Here is a 10,682-nt window from a genome sequence, read left to right on the forward strand (position 1 = left end):
AGGCCGATGGAGGAATAACGATGGAAAAAGCGACTACAGTAAACAATGTGATTTTTTTTTAAACTGTAATGTGATTTCCTATTAGGTCCAATGTGTACTTTGTCTCAAAGTTCTTAACTGTACCCAATTTGGGTTTTTATAACTGGGCAACCTTCCAATACATGCCACATTCTAATGGAACCACAAATGTATTAATTTTACATTTGCTGTACAGTTATAATCCAATACTTTATGACAAAAGTGGGCTTTAGCTTTGTGATGGAACTTTTTAACACATTTGGGGAACCCTTATGTGTGTGTGTGGTCTAATCTTTGCCTCATGTGTGTGTTGAAGGCTTTAATGCTCAAAGTTGGGACTTTTTGGAATAAAACGAAGCAATTTCCAGAACTTGATGACACATCTTGTGTTTCTTGGAGGCTGTCATAAAACAATCGTTCAGGATTAAAGCAAGTTCGCCTTCCTGCAGTGCTAAACCTAATCCTAACCCATATCAAATGTTCTTAATGTCGTATTTTCCGGATGATAAGTCGCAATCTCATAATTTGGCTGGTTTTGGCTTTTCACTTTGACCGCCAACAACTGTTGGTGTTTTTTTAAAGTAATAGTTTTTGGAAAAAACATTATTTTGTGACATTGTACTATACTTCTTTTGCCTGCTGGTCCCTAATACTTTAATGCATGTTTTACAATATATTACAATATATATAAGTTGAAAGTGTTCATAAGTTGAAAGTGCTCATAAGTTGAAAGTCTTCATAAGTTGAAAGTGTTCATAAATTGAAAGTGTTCATAACTTCAAATTGTTCAAATTAAAGTTAATTCAGTGCTATATTTTGTATTATAATTAATCTTTAAGCCCTATACAAGTATATTGAAGATTTATATAAGTGCATTTGTATATTTAAGCCTTGTATAAGTAACCAGCATTGGTTTGTACTGAAAAAAAATAGTCCCAAAAGTACAGTAGGTGGTAATAACAGGAGCAAATTAAGCAGGAGTGTGTTAATGAGAATGAAGTAAAGGAGTTTTCAAGCCATCCCTATCATTACCAGATGTCCACTCTCTTATTCCTCCTCCTCCTCCTCCTCCTTCTTCTTCTTCTCCTCTTTCCAGCTGTTTTCATGCTGCCGCCTCTACCGATTGTTTGGGGTTCTCACCCACCCTTCCCCTGACTTTCTCTTCTCTCTCTTTTAGTCCTTCTCTCTCTCTCTCTGTCTCTCTTTTTCTCTCTCCTCCCCTTGTTGTGACAGAGCACACCTGCTTGATCTCCGCCATAGAACGCTCCCCGAGTCCAATTACCCCGACGGGCCGAGCAGCCGCTGTCCGCAGCTCATTCCCCCGAGAAAGCAAAATTTGGCTGGATTTTTTGGGGGGTTTTGCGGGGAGTTCAACATATATTGTCTTCTGATTCCACAAGAAACAGGTTAGTCCTTTTCATCCACTTTTTAGGGCAAAATGATGGGAATTGTTTAATGGAGTATTCGGAAAGTAAAGGGGAATGTTTTTACAAGTCATGTATGTTCCTTTTTGAAGTTTTTTTTTAATTTTCCCACTTGGAATTCTAGTCAGGCTTCCTTTTTGACGGGTAAAAGGGGGTGTGGTGGGTGCCTGTTGATGCTGGCCTGCAGATTGCCCCCCTTTTTGGTCCTTTTGTTCATCCAAGCCAGCAAATTTCCACCAAGCCAAGTGCACTGTTTTGACACTTGGCCGATTGATTGTTTGGACAAAGTCGATGCGGAACCTCCCGCATTCCTTCGTGGCAGCTAAAAAAATTGCGTTTTTTCTATATATTTCCATAGAAAGTACTGGATTCAAGACTATTAGCATTAGGAAAATATTTGACTTTGCCCTGTTTAGTAGGAAAAAAACAACAGCATTTCTATTTGATGATTCACACCATTAATATTCGTAATGACTTGTTTTTTTAGCAGAAAAAAACCCGTATCTGTTTAAAAAATGCTTTCCAGCAGGAGCCAAATTGCAGTTCAGAAACTTTGAACATGAGATGAAAAAAAATCAACGTCTAAACCAAGGGGTAGGGGAATCTATGGCTCAAGAGCCACATGTGGCTCTTTTCATGGATGGATTTGGCTAAAATTGTGAGCAAAAATATGGAAACCAAGCTAAAATATGGAAAGCAGATACTACATCTACAGCTGCTTTAATCTTCATTTTTTTTTGCATTAGACTCTTCTGGAATGCATATTTTCATTTATTAGGGAGTGTATAAGAATGCCAAAAGTAGTTTTTTCCACTTTAAAAGTGGTGAAATTACTAAAAAAACATAGGCATCTATTCATATGTATTTTGACTTTGGCTCTTAAGAAATAACATTAGAAAATATGAATTGTTTATGGCTGTCTTCGTCAAAAAAGGTTGTTCTAAACCATCAGAGGAGGTTTTTGCTAACTCATTACATCCTTTTTTTGCCAGCAGCAACAAAAAAAAACAAAAAAAACCTAATGGGACTCAGATGCAGAGGAAGAAAAAACAAAGACAAAAGTGAGGAAAATCTGGGCTGGAAGGACAATCACTGTAGAGCCAAGCAGATGTTTAAAATTTGAAGCAGCAGCCATCAATGAAAAAGACATTGTGAATGCTTTTCTTTCCATTTGATATGCAAAATTTTAGCCAAAACAATGCAAGTTGCACATATTTTTCTGGTTAGGAGGATCAAACAGGACCAAAACAGTGGGGAAGAGTGTTGGGCGGTGGCTAAAACATGGTCAAACATACAAAAAAAAGCTATAAACTTTGAGTCTATTGTCTTTTATGGGAGAATCTCATTCATTGGCTCTTAAGTGTTTGTACATGTTCTCTAGTGAAATTGCCTGATAACCCACAAATCTAAAATTGGGAGCTTTTCCAGAAAAGTTGTCTTCAGTAAAACCACGTGGAAGGGGTGTTAGGATAACGTGGAGGGGAAGGAGTACACGTGTTTTAAAATGTACTGTGGCGTAGGGATAGTATGGTCTGCCTTAAAATGTTGTCAATAAGGTTGATTGGAAGCTAGGAAAGTGACAAAAAATTGAATTTTTGGAGGAAAAATTGACAAACCTGAGGTGTTTTTGCTGTCTGGGATTCATTAAAAGTGCTGGTGCCACGTTTGGGGGTGTTGGGGTGTTGTGGTGGTGGTGGTGGGGGTGTCTTCATAAAATTGGGGATGGGACTTTGACGAAGTTTCAGCTACGTCCTCAAAAGATTATTTGATCGTGCTTAGTCACTGTAAATAAAGAACACAGAGTTATTTTCCAGTAAGGTTGCAAAATTCAGAACAGAAACAACAACAAAAAACACAGTGACCCAATGCTATAAATCAACCATAATATTGATTGAAAAAGCAATAAAAATCATTAATATGTACTTTATGCATTGGGTACTTCAGTCTCATGAAAAAATGTGGTTTAAACTTTGAGCACAATTTTTTTTTTTATGTATTATATTATAAAGTATCAGTTACTGGTCATATGTGTACTTTGTAACAGATATTTATACTAGAAATTGCAGTATTATCCCTTTAATACAAATGTCTTGAACCTTTTTGACAGAGAGAGCCATAAACAATTGATATTTTTAATTGTTATTCATTGAGAGCCATATTCAGAACTTACTAGAAGTAAAAATACATGAAAACATGTGCATTTTTAGTCATTTCAATGCTTTTAAAGTAGAAAAAGTACCAGAATTATATTGACAAAATTGTTACACTGATGCTAATCAATGGGATGCAGAAAGGTTTCATTAAAAACTGGAAGATTTAAAGCAGATTTTAGCTCACAGTTTAACGGAGAGCCACAAGCACCCATCAAAAAAGCCACATGTGGCTCCCGAGCCATAGGTTTCCTACCCTTGTCTTAAAGCGAGGATGAATAGAGTTGCTGTTTTTGTAAGGGGGATTTAATAATTGTGAGTCAGCCCTCTCCTTGTTCATTAGAATACTTGCTTATTTCAAAATTCATGATGACTCAAGCAAAAAGCATGTTTAAAAAACAGTTAAATCCTCCCTTTGGTAAGTCCCTCCAGTACCTGACACACACACACACACACACACACACACACACACACACACACACACACACACACACACACACACACACATACCCACACACATATACACACACATATACACACACACAAAGCCACAGCTGGGAAATATTAGAAGTCTGTTGAAAAAGGAATGCCATGAAAAATGATCAGCAAACATTCTGCAAAAATACTCTCTTGCTTTCTTAAAGAGATTGAAAACAAAAACTTGGTGTTTTTTGGGGGAAAGAGGCTAGAAAGATGTGTGGACATGTCGCAGCACGTTTTGACATAAATTCGTCCTGCTTTTAGTGGATTCTTCGTGAGATTGTAATCCTGTCAGGCTAGTGGACATAGTCTTGTAAAGCCGTGCATGGTCTTTCTAATTTGCTTCTTTTAAGAAACTGAAAAAAATTGTATAGATGTCAGACAGAATGCGGTGAATAAAGTCTTTTGACCAACATGGCATCCAATAATTCTCAGACTTTTGGTCGCCGGTCTTTTGGTCACCGGTGAAATGGTTAGAGAGAGTTTACTGTTGAAACCAGCTCTCGAAATTATATTCATGAGAGAGATATTAATATCTAAGAGAGAGAGTTTAATATCTAAGTACTGTTTAATATCTAAGTACTGTTGAAACCAGCTCTCAAAATTAAATTCATGATAGAGAGATTAATATCTAAGAGAGAGTTTAATATCCATGTACTGTTTAATATGCAAGTACTATTAAAAAACCCGTAGATATTTAGATATTAGACTCTCATGAATATAATTTTGAGAGCTGGTTTCAACAGTACTTGGATATTAAAAACTACTTGGATATTAAACAGTACTTGGATATTAAACAGTACTTGGATATTAAACAGTACTTGGATATTAAACAGTACTTGGATATTAAACAGTACTTGGATATTAAACAGTATTTGGATATTAAACAGTACTTGGATATTAAACAGTACTTGGATATTAAACAGTACTTGGATATTAAACAGTACTTGGATATTAAACAGTACTTGGATATGAAACAGTACTTGGATATGAAACAGTACTTGGATATGAAACAGTACTTGTATATTAAACAGAACTTGGATATTAAACTAAACTAAAATGAACACACAATTGCCATTGACGTCCAATTCATTCAAAGTAGGAGTGTTGGCAGTGAATGAACGAAGGTTCATTCCACCCATTGGATATCTCAACTCGTCATGTGCAGACGAGAAAGTTGTCCTTTTTGCTGAATTTGTGCTTTTTATTTTTTTGAGATAAAAGATCTTGACCCAGCCAAGATGACTCAGCCTGCTAGGAAAGTGGAACAACATGTCCTCTGGACTTCATGAAGCTCAGACAAGAAGTCTTTGTTCCAAATAACATAAGACAAAATGAAAAACATACTAAAAAGCACTGCAACTCCAAACCTGTAGGATTTTTCCTAACCATATACAAGTATTACTAATCCACTGCATACCAATGGAAGTGTTTAGGGACTGAGATTGTCTCATTTCTTTGTGAATGACGCAGCATTCGGGAAGACCGGAACAATCTGGTCTAATCACCCAGTGCAGAACGCTGCCGGGCTTCCTTATCCCGCTTACGATTTCCGGGAAGTTGTGCCGAATCACTTTGCTGGCCACATGTGGCTCATGTGTGGCCTTTCATTACGGATCTCACAGCGACCACATGGCCCAGCAAGAAGATTGGCAGGTCCATGCACCCTTGAAAGGTCAACGGTTCTATGTTTTGCTTGGACTGTGGACATGGAAACAGTAGAGAATGAGGAACGGCCATCAAAAGTCAATTATAGAACATCTACTTCGTTTTCAAATGACTTTTCAATCGTTTATGTCATGTAGGGAGACATTAAACTGTCAATTCTGACAACATAAAGCGTGATTTTTCAAAACAATGTCTAACTATCTACAGGCTGTCTTCACCTCGCGACACCATGAGATCGGTCTGTCTTTCTCTGCTCCTGGTCACCGCCTGCTGGGCACTTCCATTTCGCCAATCTGGATTCCTCGACTTCATGATGGAGGACGAGGCCGGCTCCGGAGTGCTTGAGTACGAGCCCAAGAAGGTGGATATGGAACCGAATTACGAAATGCCGGTGCCTGAAGGACCCAAGTGCCCTTTCCGCTGTCAATGCCATCTGCGGGTGGTTCAGTGCTCTGACCTCGGTAAGACCATCCCATTGGTTACATTTTCTACTGTTCGAGTGATTTGTTTCTCAACATGACATCGTAAGGGATAACGAGCATTGAAACGGCAGTATCTAATATCTAAGAGAGAGAGTTTAATATCTAAGAGAGAAGTTTAATATCTAAGAGAGAAGTTTAATATCTAAGAGAGAAGTTTAATATCTAAGAGAGAAGTTTAATATCTAAGAGAGAAGTTTAATATCTAAGAGAGAAGTTTAATATCTAAGAGAGAAGTTTAATATCTAAGTACTGTTTAATATCCAAGTACTGTTTAATATCCAAGTACTGTTTAATATCCAAGTACTGTTTAATATCCAAGTACTGTTTAATATCCAAGTACTGTTTAATATCCAAGTACTGTTTAATATCCAAGTACTGTTTAATATCCAAGTACTGTTTAATATCCAAGTACTGTTTAATATCCAAGTACTGTTTAATATCCAAGCATTGTTTAATGTCTAAGTGCAGAGAGTTTACTGTTGTAACTAGCTCTCAAAATTATATTCATGAGAGTTTAATATCTAAGAGAGAGAGTTTTATGTATGCATGTTGCCACAGATGGTAAAATGCTGTAACCACCAGATGACTCTCTTTCAAAAGAACTCTAGCCTTTTTAGAGCAGGTGTCAGTTTTGCGAGTCAGTTTCACCACTGAGCTCAGCTTGCAGGTATGTCGCCCAGGAAATTTGTTTTCAACTCCATTTCCTGCCATGTGTGCGCCTCAAAGAACACAGATCTTTATTTTTTTTTATACCTTTGGAATGTCAGCGTTTTATCAACACATTGTTTCCAAGTACTGGTCTTTGAACCTTATCTGGATTTTGTGTGTCTAGGAATTTCTAATCCTGATCATCAAGCAAATCTAGTAGTCTGAGAATCATTTTTTTAGTCATTTATGAGTTTTTGAATTGTGTTGCCAGGTCTGAAGGAGGTTCCCAAGGACATTCCAGATGACACTACCCTTCTAGACCTGCAAAACAACAAGATCACTGAGATCCGCGAGAACGACTTTAAGAACCTCAAGGGCCTTCATGTAAGAGACTTTGGACCTCATAGTTTCCAGGAAGGATTTGTTGGTTTTCATAAATGTAGGATCACGTTGAATGGTCTGTTGCCCGGTTCTCAAGGTCACCAGGTTCACTGAAACTATTCACATGTTGTGATCTGGTTTTCCAGTCAAAATGAGTTGCATTCCTAGCATGGTGTCTTGTATACACGAGCGAGGAACACCAGGAGAGGACTTGAAACTCTTGTTGTACTTACAATAAGTGATAAGCTACAAGGATGTCATGGAAAAGTTTAAACTAACATAGCAGAAACGCATTATTGTAGATAAATCTCAGGAAGATATTGTTGTCCTTTTTTAAGACCAAACTTCCAGACTGATGGTGCAGGTAACTAACAACCTTCCATCCATAGAAAACAATATTTTTCTTATTTAATGATGTGAGAACACTGTTTTTTTTGGCAGTGCAAAAACATTGCGGTCTGGCTCAATTTACAAACTCTGATTATGTCATCTCAATTAGAATGCAAGTGTTTTTATGATTAAAAACAGAACACTAGTTGACAATTCAGATGTTCTTCCACCTGTAGGCACTTATCCTGGTGAACAACAAAATCAACAACATCCATACTAAGGCTCTCAACCCATTGACAAAGCTACAGCGCCTCTATCTGTCCAAAAACAATCTGAAAGAGATACCGGCCAACTTGCCCAAAAGCCTACAGGAGCTACGTATCCACGAGAATGAGATTAGCAAGATCAAGAAGGTCTCCTTCCAGGGGTTGTCCCAAATCATCGTCATGGGTAAATCTAATTAGACAGAGATTATATTTGAATTTGAGGAGGATGAACCCATTCCACATTAATTTAATTATTGATTTCTTGTCTCAGAGCTCGGTTCCAACCCCCTGAAGAGCGCTGGGATTGATGCCGGTGCCTTTGCCGACCTCAAGAGAGTTTCCTACATCCGTATCGCGGATACTCAGATTACGGAAATCCCCAAAGGTACTGTTATGGATTAATTTAATTTACTGAGTGTCAAAATGATATTTATTTCCACAGGTTTGCCTAGTTCACTCTCTGAACTTCACTTGGATGGAAACAAAATCTCCAAAGTCACTGCTGAAAGTATGAAGGGCCTCAAGCAGCTTGCTAAGTATTAAAAATATTTTGTTTATCTTTGTTACACATGTTTAAATGCAAGATGTTTACGTCTTACAACACAATTTATATCATAAGTCAGTCGTGTGGATCAGTATTTCGTATAACAGAGTCATTTAGACTGAATTTAGGATTTCTAATCCTTTTTTAATCTCTTTATCTCCTTGGATACGGTTTAATAAAGGAAACAATAGCTGTGGAATTGTCCAAATGACTGGGTGGGACACAAAATAGACTGTGAAAAAACTTGGAATGAATATAAGGGAAGCATTGATGGAGCACCAATCCAGTAGATTGTGTTTCAATTTCCATTTTGTCATACCACAGTCTAAGGTTGGGAAAGCGAGGGGGCGTCTTTCCATGGCCTAATTTTCTCATTATGTTTCCAATAGTGGAGTAAGAATGATGATAATACAATAACTGGTGATGTCACTCTTTCATCATAGGTTGGGTTTGAGCCACAATGAGATCAGTCTAGTGGAGAATGGCACTCTGGTCAATGTCCCCCACCTCCGAGAGCTCCACCTGGATAACAATGCCCTGACCAGTGTACCGGCCGGCCTGCCCGACCACAAATACATCCAGGTTAGACTTGTTTTTGTGATTATGATCATCTAATAAGCAATAATGAGCATCTCGTTTCATTTTGTTATGTAGATTTCATTACTATACTTGTTTAAAAGACAACCAACATCCCTTTTGGACTTTTTCCTTAAATAGGAAGTCATTATCAAATGCTACAATAAGCAACTTTAAAATATGTCATATATGTATGAGCCATATAAACAAATTATATCATATTTTGGACAAAAAAAAACCCACCAAAAGGATTAGTAATGAAATTATATCCTAATTTGCTATTCTTTCTCCACTTTGGCCCCTCCCACACAGAATGAGCTGCAATTATTATTACAATTATAATTTTTGAATCAGTTAGCATGTGACATCACAACCAGAATGTATTTTATAAAGTATGTGTTCCCTAATGCATTTCTTAGGGTAAAATACCATATTTTCACGACTATATGACGCATCGCATTTAAAGCCGCAGTGTTAGTAACAAGTGTTATTTCTATATTTAACACACACACAAAGGACGCACCCTTTTTAAAGTTTTCATATTACTTATTTATGTTTTCACTGTGAAAACACACTTTATGAAGTAGCACCACCAATTTAGTCATACGCAATTGTATATAATGACAATAAATGTTTTAAAATTTGATTTGCATTGATTCCCTCCCTTCCTTTAGGTGGTCTACCTGCACGCCAACAAAATCAGTGCAGTAGGAACAGAAGATTTCTGCCCTCCTGGCTTCAACACAAAGAAGGCCATGTACTCGGGCATCAGCCTCTTTAGCAATCCCGTTCCCTACTGGGAAGTACAGCCCATCACTTTCCGATGCGTCTTTGACCGCTCCGCCATCCAACTGGGCAACTACAGGAAGAAGTAGAAAAGCTCCATCCCCTAACAGCCACCATCTTTTACCACCAAAACCACTAAGGAAGTGTGTATTTTGTAAATGAGCGCATGAGTGTGTGTGTGTGCCTTCAACCCGACTCTTTCCTGATGGTGGACTTAGACCTCAAGCACATTGTTTTTTTCCAAAGTTCTTTTTTTTTTACTGTCATTTAGCTCGGCTTTGATTGGTAACAAACAGGTTGGTAGAGCCGTAATATATTCTCACATTCGTTCTGTAGCATAGTCTCACATTCATTGTATTGGCACAGTAATCCTTTTTGTTTATAGATGAGATCAAGCAAGCGTGTCTTCCATCGCTTCCTCACTCACACTCACTACTCGTTTTCTCTTTGCTGTCCGGCGAGAATCGAGTTTGCTTTCGAAATTTAGAATAAATCATATATGTTTTAAATGTCATGGCCAAGGATTTCTATGCATGCGTCTGTTGGTTCTTTAGTTTGTTCTTCCATTTGTTTCAAGAGAATGGTATCCCGCTGCAACCCCCCCATTGCCATGAATGTTGTACGTATAGACCAGAAATGGGCAAACTACGGCTCGTGGGCCACTAAAGGCTCTAAAGGAACGGACTTGGTCACTCCAGCTGTATAAAAACCTCTCATGGCATACAAATGGCACACACACATAACGTAGCTCTGAAACAAAGGTGTTCCTCTTCAATCTCCAGAGGAGGGATCTCCCGCTAAAGGTGTACTGAAAGAATAAAAATACTCATGAAAAGCTTTTGCGATGGTTGTAATGACAAAAATCGTGTGTTGCTGTCAACAATCACTACCTGGGAAAACCACAAGGTAAGATCATCACGGACAATGTG

General features: G+C 37.9%; 1 protein-coding gene across 1 annotated transcript; it reads left to right on the plus strand.

The window, feature by feature from the left end:
• Positions 1–1,191: 1,191 nt before the first annotated feature.
• On the plus strand, positions 1,192–10,262 carry dcn (decorin). Its single transcript, XM_077709824.1, has 8 exons — positions 1,192–1,424; positions 5,948–6,201; positions 7,142–7,254; positions 7,818–8,031; positions 8,119–8,232; positions 8,290–8,383; positions 8,835–8,973; positions 9,642–10,262. Exons 2-8 carry the CDS (start codon positions 5,970–5,972, stop codon positions 9,840–9,842), a joined length of 1,107 nt encoding a protein of 368 aa, XP_077565950.1. The 5' UTR covers positions 1,192–1,424; positions 5,948–5,969; the 3' UTR covers positions 9,843–10,262.
• The last annotated feature ends 420 nt before the right edge of the window (positions 10,263–10,682 follow it).

The sequence above is a fragment of the Stigmatopora nigra genome, chromosome 23 (genome assembly GCF_051989575.1).
Source record: "Stigmatopora nigra isolate UIUO_SnigA chromosome 23, RoL_Snig_1.1, whole genome shotgun sequence".
Lineage (NCBI taxonomy): Eukaryota > Metazoa > Chordata > Actinopteri > Syngnathiformes > Syngnathidae > Stigmatopora > Stigmatopora nigra.